Here is a 17,627-nt window from a genome sequence, read left to right as displayed (position 1 = left end):
AAAATCAATGCTTTTTTGGACACGTAAGCAATAAATTAATTCTCTATATCAATTTATCTTTTTTTTTTGTTGAGATTAAAAATTGAAGATCGCAGTTATGTCCCCTGCATCTTATAAATTCGAAAATATTTTCCGTGGTCTTTTGGCCACTGCAAATATCGACAACAGATAGTTTCCGAGAGTACACTACTTTGCATTCTTATCTGGCTGCCCTTTACACTAATACTTTGCAAAAACGTTGTACCTCAGCCAAATAAAATAACCAATAATTTTGATAAAGGTTACATTTGGTTTCCAATGAAAAACCTCTGCATCCATTCCAGAATCTGTTGAACACATTCCGACTACATCGAAAAGAGCCAACAGCCCGGTTAGTACAGGGCGACGAATAATCATTTGTAGTTGAGCCATTCAAAAGACGTCAGAATTGTATTAAAAATATTTATTACAAACAGCATTAATATAAAAAAAATACTTAAAAGATACTGATCACAAAGACTAATTTTTATTAGATTAAATGGGACGAATAAAAACATCCCGTTGTAATCAGAAAACTTAACTAGACCACGACAATACTTAATCTTAAAAACGAATAAGCATAACGGAAATCAAAACCAGGGTCAGCATTTTGAATGAGGATATTGTAAGCACGAATGATCCACTACCAATTGTTGAATACAGACTGTTGTGCGGTGTGCTCGGGATTATGATGAGCTGATCTTTCCACTCTCGTCAGTCTTGTAGAACTGCTTCCTGGTGGAGGCGGAAGTGGAGTGTCAAGCTCTCTACTTAGTACACCCGCCTTGGGAGTTCGATGGTAAGGCTCCTTGCCGTCAAATAATACGTCGGAACCCAGCGGAGGCAATTCACCTCGAAACGGCCCGAACTGAGGTCGCGCTTTGATAAATTCTGTTGCTTTGGAACCTGTTTGTTCAAACAATCTGGATTTGTCAAATATTTTAGCAGTTAAACTTGCTCCCGACACCTTTTTACCATCGTAGGTCACTACGACATCGGGAGGTGATGCCGCCAACTCCATGCTGGATGGACTTGCCACATCTATGTTTGATGGTTGCTTTGGGTCAAATATTTTGGGTTTTTCTGTGTGACCAGGTGGAGGTAAATAATAAGAATCGGTTCTTTCTGATGCGGCCATTCCGGGTTCGAAATTGGGATCGACCAGACGTCTAGTGCGGAAAATTATTTTCAAGGCGTGCTTCTTGAGAGGCCTTTTTGAAGTTTTTGGCGATTTTGACGATTTATCTGTGGGAGATGGTATAAAGATAGGTTCGAAACTATCAATGGGTATGACTTTTTTGCCCTTCGTTGCTATAATTCCAGTTTGGCCTTCCGGATTCAACTCTAGGTCGATCCTGTCATTGTCATTTCTGTTTTCAATAACTTTGCCGATAATAGGCTTAAATCCACTCTCGATGACTATAGTTTCAGGCTTGAACCCGCTATTTTTAGCTAGCGGTAGCCGGAGGACATCTGCAGAGGAGTTTGAAATTGACAGTAAATAGCTTGGTGCCGGGACATTCGGTTCTCTTTCAGTAGAAGCTTGTATTGGGGAAATTTCAATGTCTTTTACCAAAAGATCAGTTTCAGACACACCCGCAGTTCTAGGAGAGGATAATATAATTGGGGGAGATTTAGTTACGGGATTTAAGGCGATGACCTTCGGCAGTGGTTTTGTATTATGTGGCTTAACGTATCGTGTGGGGTGTGTGGCTTTAAAGTAGGGTTGCTTAGCGGGATTTGATGATAAGTGGCGTCTTGGAGGCGAGGGTCTCACGGGCGCGTGTGTATGGAATAGAGGTTTGTTTTGAAACGGTTTCGAATGCAATGGCGGTGCGATTATGTAACCTTGAGCGACGCGCTGTGGTGGAGTGGTAGTGCTAAATGTGCCGAAAGCGTGAAGTTCTTCAAGTGACACTTCTAATGTCGGACTCGGTCGAAAATTTGGGGGTGCGACCCGTGAGATATGTGATTGCATGGTCGTATTTATCTGATGTAACGAATCATTCTGATGTGGTGATGGTTCTTGTGGCGGATCACTAGCCGGTCTAGGATCTACTGAGGTAGGATCTGTGGTCTGCTCTAAAACTGTAATTTGATAAGGTTTATCGGTCTTAATGACGTCCTCGATATTATTTTCATTTACCCTTGTCACTGCTGGTACAGACGCTGGTGGGCTGGTTTCTAGTTCAGCTTCTGTTTTGTCTGAGAATGAGTCAAAAGTGTGGGTCGGCGACGCTACAATGGTTGGTTTTAATTCACTCGCGGCTGTTTTCGTATCGCAAGAGTCGTGGACGTGAATTTTCCACCCCAAGTACCGATGCGAGAAACACTGCAATGACAAGAAAACTTTGTTAAATAAATTAAACACAACCGGACAAAACAGAACATATATAAATAAAGAATAAAGAAAATAAAAATATAGGCCATTTAAGTTAAATGTAAACATACTGTACTATTTTATTCAATTCATTCATAACATTTAAAAATAGTGGTACTAGTGAAAGTACCTAAAGTTATATTGTTTGAAGTACAGCGAATAAAGTTTTTGAGGTTACGCTAAACAGACATTAAAGTAAGGTTGGAGAAGGCGTTTGTTCTAGTACGCGCATCGCAAGCAAATAGCACACAATACTTATTAATATGTAAATATTGTATTTGTCAATAGTTAATGTTAATTCTTAGGAATATTTGCTGAACGAAAAGGGATATTTGCTATATTATGTATGTATGTATGGTATGTATAGTCAGGAGAAACAATGAGCGGCGTATAAAAATTTTACAAGTATAAATTTCACTAAGGCTTATACTTACGTCATCAATTGCCTCACCTTTCTTAACAAATGCAAAAGGATTAAAAATAGACTGAAACAAATTTATGAGCTTATAAACGGTTGTAGCATCCAAAATATAAAAATGAAGCGAAAGCTAAAATACCATCCTCGTGAAACGAACTTTGTAAATTTAAGTTTTTGCTAATTTTGGCTTTAGTCCGGTATTCAAAATATTCGGAATAAATAAAATTTAATTTTACTTGGTAGTAGACTGTATCCGGAGTATCATTATCTGGCGTCCATTGAATAACTCCAGGCTCTCCGGGATCACATATTAATTCTAAAGTTCTCTGGTAGGCACCAAAAGATTCGTAATCGTCAGCATCTACATCACTAGTTTCGGTCCAATGACACAACCTTCCGGTGCCAGTTGGATATACGGTACCATCCTTACTCGTTTGAGCTCCAGCAAATATGCTCACATTCTACAATCAAAATTACTATCAAGAAAATAAATATTTTATGGAATTACGCCAACCTTTCTTTCCTCTTGCGTTTTATATGTGTAACCACCTACGGAGTCATCAGTGATGTAGAATGGATGGTACTTGGCAGGAATTTCTGGGTCCTTGCCTCCTTCAACAACGAAGGTATAAGTTTGTCCCCTGACCACGTGTATTTCAGGGATCAGCAAGCCATTTATGTACCACGAAATGCCCCACCCAACGTGTCCTAAACAAAACATGTTACAATAACAGTAACCGAACGAAGCGCAAATTTTATTTAAAAAAATTGAGAATACAACGAATCCATTCCATTGTAAATTCTAAACAACCTCTCAACATGTTTGATTCCCATACTATGTGGTATTTCGTGTATCAAAATGAGATTTGGTATCGGTAATTCATATAAAAAGAGGCAGGTGCTGGTGAAAGATGAATGAAGAACATATAGAAAAAAATAATCATCAAAAATCAAATTATTAAGTTAAATAGGATACTCATACATACGCACCCTGCATAGTAGACGAAAGCTCTAAATCCGAAAATTGTAGCTCTCAATACAGTTCATAATACGTTTTAAGCCAAATTTTCCTATCTTTTACAGTTTTTCAATTACAGCTAATATTTTATACACGATAACGGCAATTTTCACGGTACTTCAGATCTTTTGCCCATAACCGAGACACCCTGTACATAATCGGAAAAATTACGGAAATCGATATTAAAACCCAGAATCTCGCACGTTCCGTGGTAGATAAAGTTTGCCAATAGAGTAAATGGTTTTGGAGAAAATTATATTTATCTGAAACAATGTAGCGCACCGTACGTCGTAATAGTAAGTGACGTCATCGCGTCTATATCGAGGGCGATTTTCACATGGATTTTTTCAAATATCTCGAGCAGCGTGTGTGATAGAAGAAAACCGTTAATACATACATATTTTGTCAATGTGACACGTCATGGTTAGAGCTTCTATGTGTAATATCTCGCTTCCTTAAATAGGTCGTCCTGTATTTCTTTATTTCCCATCAAAAGACTTAATTTTTTTCTAAATTATTTGCTTTATATCTACGTATTTTGTAGACTTACTGAAACGTGATTTCACAAATGTGATCGCGCTAAGGTCGCGATATAATGTTATATTAACAGGAGCACTATCTACTCCATTAGAACCATATATATTTTTTTAATAATCGGTGGTTAGCAGTTATCGTTCAATCATTGGAGAATCAAGTTTGTTGACATGAGTTCCCGTCAAAGTTCGAGAAAATGTAAAAGAAAATAATTGAAAATAACACGGAATTTAGAAAAAAAAATTAAAATAATTATTCCTGAGCGTAAAATCAAACAAACCTGTAATTGCAGGATAGCCACGTTTACCACCAGTCGGTCCCATTTGAGCGTAGAATACTCCATCATCGGGTTCGTCGCATTGAATTGCTGGAATGTCCCAAGATTTTATGTGTTTTACGGGAGTTGGTGGGGGCACCCTGGAAGTTTTCTGTGTGCCTCTCGTGGGCCCCCTCGTCCTTGTATGTTGTTTGGTGTTGGCATTTTCCGAATCATCTATATTGGTAATTGGTTGCCTTGTAGATGTACCTGAGAGCGGTAAAATGGAGTTTGGATATCTTTGAATAAAGACCTTTGTACTGAACTACCTCTGTTTGACCCGCGTCTACGTTCGTTGTTTCTTATTTTTGATGTTGTCGATGGTTGCGCTGGTTCGGCAACTTTTTCTTCAGTGATGTTATCTAATGACGTTGATGTCTTAGGTTGTTCTCCTTCCGGTAGAGGGCAGTTCCATTTAGCAGGACGTGCGAATTCAATAAAACTATCAGCTGCAAGATATAATTATAATAACGTTCTATTTCTATTTTTTTATTATAATATATAAATACGCGAACTTTCTGACATAAAAAAACACCGTTTTTGTTTAAAAGCAAACGTCCTGAAAAGTTCAGTAAATTTAGAAATCCGTTACCTTGGTACAAAATGTTTATGTGATGTTATAAAATCTCTCTTATATTTAGGGAAAATGCGATTTTCCTTTCCAGCTACGGCTATTGCTAATAGTTATTATTTTTTTAAATAACTGCAGCCGATTTTATTTCGTAATTGTTGAATAGCAACTACATTATGGGACAAAGGGAACTGCCTATGAAATGAAGGAATTCGAGGGCTTGCCTTTCTTTTTATTAGTTTTATAATACAATTAGAACGAAAAATCAAAATTCAGAATCAAATTTCTGTAGTATCCCTGCCTCTATTATTCAGTTCTAAAAGTTACTTCCGTAATACAGGTATGGGTACGTCACTTAATATTTCTAAGGTTACAATCAGGAACCTAATTAATATTAATAATGAATGAAATTGTATTAAATTTGTCAAGTTGGCAGTGGATTCATAAATGTTGACTAAAATTTTATTAAATCACACTCATAACAATTGAAAATGTATTTAACATTAAAACGTTTTCATTTAGACAAAAGGAAAGCCACTGAAAATGTCCAAAATTGCATGGTCAAAATTCAGTCGCCAGTAGATTGGTCTAGAGTAATTTTTATTAGTAATTTATCAATAAATGTTGCGTTGGTGATGCGTAATTGCTTCCAAGTATCAAAAAATACTGCAAAACAATATATTACCAAGCATCGAGAAGTGGTTTGTCGACCCACATCGAACATTGCCGGAACTTAGAGCCAAAATAGTGCAAATTCGAAATAAATTTTCTCCTTAGTGGAGCCAATGCTCAGGGGTATTCGAGGGCTAATAAAATATTTAAAAAAATCTTTAAAAAAAATGTTTTCCGTAATAATTTCGATACCATTTGAATTATTTTTATTTACAACCGAAATCAAATTACTCAAAGAAATCAGTAAAAATATTATCAATTAGTAGATTTGATTTTTTGGAAAAATGTCAAGAAGTGGGCTAACCTAACTCATCTGTCGCATTCTTGTAAACTATGCAAACAATAATTTTGTGTTTATTTGTGATTCAATTTCGCAAAGTGAAGACTGGGTATAGCCAATTTAATTAGAACCTTTTTTCTGTGTAACAGAATATTGACTTAATTATTTAAAATTATTTCCATATGTCACATTGGAAATTGTACAAAAAAAAACTCCAAACTGCGCTTAACAATTAAATTATTTTCCAAAAAGCTCACTTTTGAGGTAACTCGTGTGGAAAGAAACTTCATTTCTTTGATTGAGTGGTCCGACTGCCCAAATAATTGCTTGCGACCCGTTGGTGTATATAGGTTTGTCGTATTCATCAGACATCTTCAGCGGGCGCTGGAAAGTCACTATCGAATAACCGTTGACCAGAGCGGCATTCAAAAGGCGAATATTTTCCGTGTTTTCCTAGAAGACACATAGCTCCGTTGTTTGGTAAATATTAATTATTTTTTATTGGTGATACCTGAATTCTAACGCAGTACTAATATCACGGGCCATTTAAAAACTTGTCTACTTACTCTAAATCGTAGATCAGGGCAGGAGCCTGTTGGACCAGAACACTGTGATTTGTCAGCCAGGTAGTAATCTTGGGCATACCCTTTCAGAGTTTCTTTGTCTACCCAAGCTACAGCGACATCGCCACCAATCATAACGCTTTTTGAATCATCGCCAGATACTCCAAATGACATGTATTCGTTGCCATCTAAATTTGAAATTTCGGTTGTAACTCTGATGGAAATAAATGTTTATATTTGGACAATAATGTCACATTTTAAAAGAGGAAACACGCGACAAGAGCAAAATAATCGAAGCAATGAGATGAGAAGCGCTTTTCTAGTTTCGTTAGCAATGTAATTTATTTAGCGAACAGCTCAAAAGGAAAACCGAATAGTTCTTATCAATCAGCATATGTCTGAAGAAGATCTTACAATGGTTATGCAAACGAATCTAAGTATAGTTACTACATATAGGAGCATTTATTTCAGGTACTATTTTATTTACTAAGCTTTTAGATCTCGACATTTAAAATTATTCAGTTTTCTAAACTTCTTTCTAAACAATATCTTGAATCGGCCCATTTGTGGGATAAATAGATAAATTAACTGATGTCATTTTTGCATTTTTTACTTTTTTTGCCTTATGCTACCGGCAAAAAGTGGCTGCAAAGATAACTTATGGTTCTGTTTTTTTATTCTCCAAAATGTGTATTATGTGAATCGAAGGTCAAAAGCATCAGAAAATTATAGTTTATATTATATATTATATTATATATTAAGTAAAATGAAATAATAAATTTTTAATGGTAATATAGAAAAATATACAGAAACATGATAACACTAGTGAGACGAGATGTCTTTCATTTTTTTCACTACCTACTTACCCAGTTTTGCAACCAATTGTAAAACAATACTCTCTCCGGCAACTGCCCAGCGCACTTCAAATGCCAGATCTTCGTTTAGCACCTCACAATTCAATTTTGACTGCAAAAATATTAAAACGTGTTAATTAAAAAATTTGATAAAAAATATTTCATTCTAAAGGCGAATCATAGAAGCATACAAGACTTCTCCGAAAATTTTTAAATGAAGGGTCTCAATAAATTCGAGGGAAGCTCTTAAGTATTTTCTAAACCATTTATCTGCTCAAGCTTATTTGAATATATTGTTTAAAGGGAAATGTTATTGTGCCCGGAAACTTTATGTCATACATAAAGTAGACTAAATTTACGACTCAAGGAAAATTAAAAAATCAAGTTTTACAGTCATTTCTAATAAAATACTTTTTAAGCCTTTAACTTTGTAGCTATTAGGGTTTTAAGGAAATATTGCTTAAAATTTTGCAAAATGCCATTGATCTAGACGTGTAAACAGTTGATTCAATTTTTCTTACCGTCAAAATTAAAGCACATGAAAGCTATTCCAATTTAGTACTTTGCATGGAAACTTACACGTTTTTAAATTAATATCAGTATCAGCACAATAATGAGTTATTAGAATTTTTCAATTAGTATTTCTAATTCTAAAGGAATCACTTACAACACAATCATAAAATCTTGGCAATAACTTCGAAAAGGGCGAAGGCATCGAAGGTTTTCATTTTGAAATTTAATTTGCTTTCCGATTACAATATCAACAGTGGGATTTAAAAAAGTATTTGAAATTATCGAATACCATTAAATAATTTAAAAACAATTACGTTAATTCTTTCAAATAAGTTTGAGCGATTTATTAAGTTATTTAAGATTATTTAAGTTAAAGGAAAAATAATTTCTAGAATATTTCGTTCCCATTATAGTCATTTTCACTTGACAGTCGTTTGCGGATCTGTATATATAAAATTTGTTTTAAGTAGAGCGTTTATTTCAAGATTTCGAACCATATTTGATTATATTTAAAAAAAAAAATTATGTTCGTTTATATCAACGTGGTCCTAAATGTCTAAACTTCGTCCTTGGAGCGCTATAATAGTTTATTATAGTCCTTGATTTTATGGATGGCAATGTCTAGCATTTTCTGACTGATAATCGAAACGATTAGAATTATTGAAGAGGATAAGATTAAGTACCGCTGTTCATCTGACGTGGGTATAATTTGCAATTCAAAAGGTAAAAGCGCAATTTCGAAATGTCGTGAGCAAAGCGAACGTTGACCCGCGATTGCACATTTTGGAAATATCAAAGTGAATGTACAACTTTGGCATCGTCATCTTGACCCAAATTTTTTAAATTCGAAATTTCCATTGGGTTTAAGGATTCTATTTCGAAACTGCTCCCGTTAAAAGAAATTCTATACATTTTCACCGTCTGTGATTTTTTTCCCAGACACCGTATTCGGAAAAACGCGTTATGATCCGTTATATCCGCATCTGCGAACTTTATTCGTTAAATTTTAAATTCCTTTTGAAAAATCAACTATAAGTTTTATATAAATATATGAAATTTCCCCTACGGAACATAACTATTTCTAAATTAATTGAAATAAAATTCGGTTATATTTTGACAACATTGAAATTACCTTTAGGTTAAGGAATTATAAACAGTATTAAAAAAGATACTTATTGCGACCAGATAATCCCCAAAAATGTCAGGAAAAATGTACAACTTTAATACTTTTTGAATAATGTGTAATATGAAATTAATTTTAAAAAATACACCTCCGCATGTATCTAAAACTATTTTGGTGATAATATTTCTGCCATATTGCGTGAATACGCTTTTATGTCTAGTTTTCTATTAATACCACGTTAGGGAAAAAAACAGAAACTTGTGGTTTTCACTACTAGCTTTACGTCTTAGTCTTAACTTCCAAAAATATGGTTGCAATCAGACAAAGAAAGTTCAATAAAGTTTCTACCATTATTTGAAGTGCAAAGCTCGCAAAAAAGTATGGAACATTTACCCGTTACTGATATAGGATGGCCGCATGAACCGATTCTATTAGATTGTCAAATATTTTGAAAACAATAACATTTGTCTTTTACTGCATAGACGTTATGATGCATGAGACTATTTAGACTGAGAGTGAAATGAAGAAATTATTCACGATTTTTATACCTAACCAGATGATTTATGAGGAAGAATAAAGGAATTAGTATCAAACATGCATTACATAAAGACTTGCATTAATTGAACCGAATAGGTGGTCAAATTACAGAGGAAATCCCGTTTTTCTATTTACAATTATTAGTGTTGTAGCCTCTAGCGACTGATACTTACAAAGTCTGACTAACTCGCTTAATTGTTGCATAATTTCCCTTACATTTCAGTTTTTATGAATATTTTACCTTTTTCGCTCCTCGATGTGTTAATTGGTTCTTTGCATCTCCAGAAATTGAAGTTATCCTTTCAGCAATGCATTTGAACCTAGCATGTCAAATTTCTCAATCCCATCGTTTATAAAAATAAAGAAATAAAAAAATGTGTGTTTTTGCCACTTCTAGGATTATATTTTACATTTTTACGACAATATCAAAATTAACCATGACCGATAATTTGCTGTTTTCAGGCGGTTGTTACCAATAGTCTCTCAAAATCTAGAAAGGTATAAATATAAGTTCGTGTAATAGTAAACTTAGCGGAAGAAAAGAAAGTTTGGTTAGTTTGAAATGTTCGGCTGCTTATGTCCCAATACAAACGCTGACGTCATCACCAATGAGAATGCTTTTAGCGAATTTGAACCCATAAACATATTTCTTTCCGTCTATTTGCTAAAACTGATGCATTATAGTTGTATTATTCGGAAATTTTTATTAATACCATTTGTTTGATTCAATGGAAATGTGAAGAAATTCAACGCCTCTATACCTGTTTAATAATTTTAATAATCTTGAAAAGACTTTCCTCTCTTTTAGGGTAATAGCCATTTAAAAGTTGGTTTACTGATATTCTCGGTAGTACCTATACGCAAAATAGAAATATTTTATTGTTTTTAAAAACCACAATAAAAGCATCTGCTATACTATTGCAATATTTTCTGAATAAGGTAGAAGACATGCATTGGAATAGTTCTCTAGAACTCGTACTAGCACACTTCATAGAACCAGCCATAAGCGAGTGTATGTATATGTAGGACGCTATAAAATTTTGAAAAAAAAAGTTATTTTCTATTAGCCAATCGTATTTTTTCCAAATCCAAATTTTAATTAAGCGACACCTCTGTTCTACCAATAGAGGCGCACTTGCTGGAATAAGGTCACAAATTTGCACACAACCGAACACAATAAATCACGACCGCGCCGAATGGGAACCACGACCATAAATCTGCCCATAATACAGCAATTTAGTCTTCGACGTAATAACATATTAGGACGGATCCCGTGTCATCGATATTCAAATTCCGACAATTTATTGACAGAGCAAAATAATTATGGGAACGTCAAATCAAATAACTCAATAGATGCATTCGGAAGCATTTGTTACAAAAATATTTACAAACATATATACAAAAATTAAATAAAAAATGTATATTTTATTCTGTTAATAACTATAGCGAAACTGGCCACATAAATACATTTCACTCTTAAAATAATGTGTGTTATTATACATCACACATATTCTCACTGGCAATAACAATTTGGTAATGAAACTTCATCTTAAATTTTTAAGATAAATTAGTCAAAAGCGGCAAGATTTTGACACTCGACGATATAAAAATTCATCCAGTCAAAAAAAATGCAGTTAGACAACCAAAAAAGCAGCCATCGAGTCTGAAAAAGTTTTGAAAACGAGGTTTTGGTGAACAAAAAACAAAAATAGATACTAAATACATGCTAAATTGCAGCTTGTATGAAAAAAATGCTTGATCAATTTAATTTAGAAGTTGGTTTAAATTTGTTGAAAGACGTCAAGCGAAATAAAGAAAACACTTTATGACGTCAGAGAATTACAATGCAAAATAGCTTAATAATAATAATAATTGTAGAGTTCTAAGTCTTATAGAGCCTTCTGGTTTTTTCAGCAATTTGTAACTTCCATATTTTTGTAGTTTATAATTAAACCCGTAAGAATTTCGGGGTCCAACCATAGATCGCACGTTTTCTTGAAATGAATTCAGCCAAGTTAAAATTTATAAAGTGAATTTCCTACATATTTGTATACGAATAATTGTATATTTAAACAAGTTATAAATTCTTCTTGAATATTGACATATTTTTGTTGAATTGGTTAGTTTGTTAAATTTTAACACACAAGCAAATTTTGTTAAACTGGTTGGCAATAACTGGTGATGATTAGGACTGTTCACTCTGTTGCAGGTAGTTCTGATAACAAAAGTAATCGAAACGTTTTAGAAGTGTCATTTTTCAAAAATACCCAAGCTACTTTTCGGAAACATACAGCCTCAATTTGCAAATTATAAAATAATACTTCCTATCACAATGCTTGCCAATCATCTCACAAAAAAAAATAAGTTAACCGATACTGTCACGCCCACTGTGCGGTCGATTTCAATCGGAGCTCAACTGACTGAATGCACTTGAACTAAATCTCTAACCAAACGTTCCGTAAGATTGCTGATGAGCTCCAGATAAATCAAATCTATTTCTAGGTCTGGCAAGTTGAGAGGCGATCCTTTGTTGCTCTTCCAACTGTGAATTGTAAGCCGAATGTTCATTATATCTTTGACCGAGCGGTTGATAAGCAATAGGTTGTAGCTGTTGCTGCTGATAAACTTGATGATTTTGTATTGGCTGTTGAATATATTGTTGCTCAGTGGGATGAGTGCGCAATAGAGGCTGATATTGTTGTTGTTGCTGAGCGAAGTTATACTGCGTTGGTTGTTGGACGTATTGGTGATTGGGTTGATACTCAAATGATCTAGCTTGGGTTTGTTGATAGTGGTTTTGGGGTAATTGTTGAAAAGGCACATAAGGTTGAGGTTGTATCGCGTTTTGTTGCGGCGCTAGGTTAAAATCTCCTTGGCGGCGTTGTGCGATTGCAAAAAAATTGGGTGGTCGATAGGTGGTCGCTTGTAAGTGTCCCCCTACTCTTGGCCTGTGCACCGACACCTCTCTCGAGTTGTCCGGGATCGGGTAACGGGGGGTCTGCAACAACAGAGAGAGGAGCAGTTACTGACTGGGATAAATTTACTGAGGAACAGCCTGAGTCACTGGGAATATATGTACGTGACTAACTCGTACACCTAAGTTTAAATTTTAACAAAGGGTACGAGTACAAGAATGTTGAGTAGTCGTTGAGAATAGTGTAATATACTACGGAGAGAAAATTAATGTTTCCGTACGTATAACCTTCACACAGGAGAACAATAATTACTACGCGACAGTAGTAGTACTTACCTGATCTTAATTTTATGAGCATCATATAATAAAAGTAGCAAAGCAAAGCAAAAATTTAAAAAAAAACCTAAGCGTAACCAATTTTTTTCAGACTGCCCTGTCAGTTTCAATGGCACATGTACGAGGCAACAAAGTTGTTCGGGGGACACTTATAATAGCTATGTTCTACCATGAAAATTTGAAACGATTCGATAGGATTGCAAAATCTTAGTGGACTAATTAGTGAAATTTACCTGTGGGCTAACGCCGAGCATTTTTAAAGATGGCGGTACGTTTAATGTTTGAGGAATCTGGATGTGGCCGAAGTCGACGGTGAATTGTTCACACCATATTCCGAAGTGGCCGATGTCAAATACAGTTAAGTCGCCTGGCAAGGTAAGCACTACGGTTTTGCCGTTGTATCTTCTGAGAGGTACCTCTTTGCCATTCTCGTCTGGAACACGTATACCTTGCGGTGACGGTTTTGGTCCTCTTCCGACCCAAAACTTCGCATCTGTAAAAAAATTAGGGATGTGGTTATTTAGGCATGTGATTCGTCCTATAATTCACCATAAGAAAAGTATAACGTATTCGATTGATTTATTTATTCATATTTCATTATCATTCTGAACTATTTTACAAAAAAACTTAACATTCATCCAAATAATTATATACAGGGCACCACAAAGAAGTTTTCAAGATCAATCTGGAATATTAGCTTATAAAAAATATTCTCAAGTGAAAGATAACATCAAACTAATATTAGTTTCAACAGTCTAACTATATTTTGATGAACTTTTGCAATATTATCGGGTTTGGGGCAGATCAAACATCTCCCTTTCTTTTATATTTCCTAATTAGCATATATAGGGTGAACAAACTCAAGCGGCACTAAAGCGCAAAACAATTGAACATAGTCACTTTTATGTAGTTTGCCATCATATGAATATATGATATAAAAAGAAATTAATGTAAATCGTTTGCCTTATTAAATTTACAGTAAATTTTGGAATCGTTTTCCTGTTGTTCTTCCGGTTTATATAACTACCACAGCTACGTATCAAATTCGTTTAATAAAAACAGTTACGGTAATAACTTCAAATTATGAATGTTCTAGCTTTAGTGATTTTCTGCCTTTAAAAGGTGGCGTGAGTTTCGATTAGTTTTATTTAGTCGTACTGAAATCTCGAGAACAATGTTTTTGACATCGTCATACTGATTTGAATTTGTGTTTTGTTTTACTATATATTACTAGCTCTGGAAGAACTATTATTTAGTCTAATTAGCAAAAAGTGTGAATCACCTACAGTCTGTGTGTAAATTTGATTAAGAAATTTGCTTTAATATTCCGTTACCCAAAAACTTGTTACTGCCGGTTACGTTTAGCTTGTCTTAAAACTGGTTTAGTATCAATCAAAATTGACATGTACATTATAGAAGGTTGAACTCAAAACGCACATTTTGCAACACAATGAAATAATTTTACTAGAATGGATAGCAAAACACTGTACTCAAAACAGTTGTATAGAGTTAAGAGTTATGTTAAGATATATAACATAAATTTCCTATTTGGATGGTATAATATATTTGTAAAACGTCGTTAAAAGACATTAAATGAGACTAAATGTACGTATATAAACATAACTTTTCATTCCTAACAACTATTAAAAGTACAATTTTTTTCCATATCTACAGAAATAACTTTTTAGTTAACGTATTTTTAAAAGAAATTCGCTATTGTTAAGCAAATTCACGCACACTGTGTACGCCAAAAAAACCATCGAAATCCGGGTAAAGTCGTTTATTAAATGAAACCAGAAACGGTCGTAGAGAAAGTGCGTTCGAGCAGGTATAATAATACATAGGTATAAATAAATTTCTCCAATTTCTCAGCGTTTAACAAAATTTATTCGACGGCGCAGAATTTCAATAAGGCGAAGTTACACAAGCATTTTCAATTGGTCTATAATTCATATAGTTAATCGTTAGATTTACAACATAACTCAAGCAAAGTCATTAATTAACTCCTATGAAGTCATGGAAGAATGCCGCAGTTTAAAATTGCCCTTGAGAAAATAAAATCGGAATACCATGCAACAACTTAACAGTTCAAAATTACATTTAGCACAGGCGAAAAAATTCTCTCTCTCACATGGCCATTTGGCAGATGCGTGAGCAAAACTGATAAAATCTGTTCATTTAATACTAGCTTAATAGCTTATAGCCTAATAAGTAATTATATAAAAAAAATATTTGTTGAAAACTTCTCAAAAGGATACTGTCTCCTCTTTTTCTTAGTCTGTTTAATTTTTGAACGGAGTTTAGTGACCCAATAAGCGATCGGAGTTACGTAGGTTGCATTAATTTTGAGACAGTTTTGATTCACTTGCCTGGTAAAGTAAAAAATGGACCTTGGAAATGCCAACAAGGTGTATATCATATCAGTCAAGTTCATCTAGTGTACCTTAGTGTACCTACTTGTGATGTCATGATAACTCATGTTTACTCACCGTCCAACTTCGTTTTTCATGTAATTTTAGATTTTACGCTTACACAGAATAGGAACTCTCGGATTTACTTTTATTCAAATACAAAAAATTAAAATGAACTGGGTTTGATGAGCTTCCAAACTTTTTAATTAAACGAGCTATGTTTACATTATAAAACCACTTACTCATCTCGCGAATCTCTCGTTTTGTTGCGGTGACTTTCCAGGTAGGTTAAAAATATCCATAATTATCCCCAAACTCAAAAAGGGAGATGAAAGTAAAGTTAAGAATTACAGACGGTTAATTACTAAAGTATTGTTAGAAAACTTGCATCAATTCAGAAATGGTAGAAGTACAATGTCAAAACAGAGCCAGTGCAATTTTCTTTGTTTTAGATTTCTAGTCTAGTATTCAGGAGTATAAAAATCTAAAGGAGTTAAATGGTGTAACTGAGCAACCCTTCATCCTATTCAGGGTTCTAGTCGTTCCAGTTCCTGTTCGTTGTATGCAGGTTCTTAAACTACTTGTATTTGGCCTATATTAATGTGCAGCAGAAACATCATAATTATTTGAACACAAAAATGTACCTAAAGTATCTGCAATTTATTTGAATAAGCTGTGCAGAAAAATTAACTAAATTACTTTTTTTCACACTTATTGTTGGCATTTTAAAGTTTTATACGAGTGGATGGACTTTCAAAAAGTAAGTAGCAAAGTATAAGAGATTATAATTAAATGAGGTGTTCCTTCACCATCCTTCCCATTTGAAACAATTCGGGTGAAAGGTTTTTCCGTCAAAATTCGTCCCTGTGACCAAGAAATTAAATGTACTGTTTGATTTAGTGGAAAGTGGTGAAAAGTTTTTTCTCAGGCTGTAAGCTTTTCGACAGGTCACCCTGCATACTCATCACGGTTTTTAAAATTATTATTTCAAGCAATTTTCATATTAAGAGAATGTTAACTTTGTTCTAGACTGTATTTTTAATCTGCTCAATATAATACAGCAGATATTCGAGGCGGAATTTCAAGCACCCTCCCTTTAACGTGAAAGTTTTCCCGTAATCCGTTGACATCCCCGCTTCAGAATCGACACAAAATTCATATAAGACTTGGAAAGCGCCGTCAATAACTCGTGAACTATCCGAAAGTAATGCTAGGCATGTTCGTTTAATGTTCGCGATAGGGTGGCGTCGCGAATGGAAGCGGGGAGTGTGGCAAGAGAAGATTCTTACCTGGGGCCTCCCCGTCGTAGTACAAGTTGGGAATTAATAAAGTTTGAGCGTCGACGATGACGATATTGTCGGAGGAGATCGAGTGTACTCCTTTAAGGGCGTCGATTTTCTGTGGACGAGGAAAGTCGAACCCTTGGGATATTTTGACGTCCCCAAAATTCACCTGAAACCAAGAAAAAGTTTTTTTCATACGTTAATTGATGTAATTATATATATTTTCCTAATTTTAATTATCACCCAGGAGAAATATGCACATTGCGGGAGGATAACTTATCTCAGAATCTGTGTAAACTTAAATATAAAAGTTTGCTATCTAAACAGGGTGTTTGTATTAACCAAAATTAAGAACTTTCTTATTTTAAATGGCATATTTTATTTATAAACTAACTAACCTATATGGTTTGTGACATTTTTAATTTTATCTCAAAAGTGACGTTTGCATGTCTAACTATAGGATTTTCGTATATAAGGGGATCTACTTTAGTGGTATATGTTGATATTTTAAAAATAAATTATACTGGGCGGTGAAAAAAATCGTTATATATATTTTTTAATGGGAACATCCCATTTTTATAATTTCATTTTGTATAAGATTTGATAAGTCAAAAATTTGTAGACTTTGAAATATTAACAATAAAAAGTTTTTTGTTGTAAAATTGCTAAACGGCTACTAATTGATCAAGAAAATAATGGCGACATATGACAGAAAAAAATAACAATAAAACACAATTTTCTTATAGATTTACATCATGTCTGGTGATTAAGTTAACACAAATGCTTTTAACTTTGTTTATTGCTTAAAAATGGAACAAATTTTACTAAACACATTTAGACCTTTGCTATAAAATATCTAGAAGGTCAAGAACCTACAAAAAGCACT

The 17,627-nt window shown here is 34.2% G+C and overlaps 2 protein-coding genes across 3 annotated transcripts in view; both read right to left on the bottom strand.

Annotated features, from left to right (window-relative positions):
- Window positions 1-661: 661 nt before the first annotated feature.
- LOC132704193 (protein Skeletor, isoforms D/E-like) lies at window positions 662-1,996 on the bottom strand. The gene has a single exon (XM_060674072.1). The coding sequence runs from the start codon at window positions 1,994-1,996 to the stop codon at window positions 662-664; it is 1,335 nt and encodes a 444-aa protein (XP_060530055.1).
- Window positions 1,969-17,627, bottom strand: part of LOC132703020 (protein Skeletor, isoforms B/C) — a 40,842-nt gene continuing 25,183 nt past the window's right edge. Inside the window, exons 4-14 of one of the 2 annotated variants that reach the window (XM_060672030.1) lie at window positions 16,748-16,910; window positions 13,281-13,540; window positions 7,637-7,736; window positions 6,774-6,958; window positions 6,465-6,660; window positions 4,954-5,133; window positions 4,649-4,894; window positions 3,331-3,524; window positions 3,053-3,277; window positions 2,165-2,350; window positions 1,969-2,106 (exon numbers count right to left, since the gene is read on the bottom strand). In XM_060672030.1, coding sequence (XP_060528013.1) covers window positions 2,101-2,106; window positions 2,165-2,350; window positions 3,053-3,277; window positions 3,331-3,524; window positions 4,649-4,894; window positions 4,954-5,133; window positions 6,465-6,660; window positions 6,774-6,958; window positions 7,637-7,736; window positions 13,281-13,540; window positions 16,748-16,910 — 1,941 coding nt within the window. In that variant the 3' untranslated portion in view covers window positions 1,969-2,100. Of the gene's footprint in view, window positions 2,107-2,164; window positions 2,351-3,052; window positions 3,278-3,330; window positions 3,525-4,648; window positions 4,895-4,953; window positions 5,134-6,464; window positions 6,661-6,773; window positions 6,959-7,636; window positions 7,737-11,162; window positions 12,796-13,280; window positions 13,541-16,747; window positions 16,911-17,627 lie in introns of those variants that run through there. The other variant, XM_060672031.1, reaches the window with a different exon arrangement.

The sequence above is a fragment of the Cylas formicarius genome, unplaced genomic scaffold (genome assembly GCF_029955315.1).
Source record: "Cylas formicarius isolate icCylForm1 unplaced genomic scaffold, icCylForm1.1 PGA_scaffold_6__28_contigs__length_40554024, whole genome shotgun sequence".
Classification (NCBI taxonomy): Eukaryota; Metazoa; Arthropoda; class Insecta; order Coleoptera; family Brentidae; genus Cylas; species Cylas formicarius.
The sequence above is the reverse complement of the archived record's forward strand: the minus strand, read 5'-3'. Positions and strand labels throughout refer to the sequence as shown.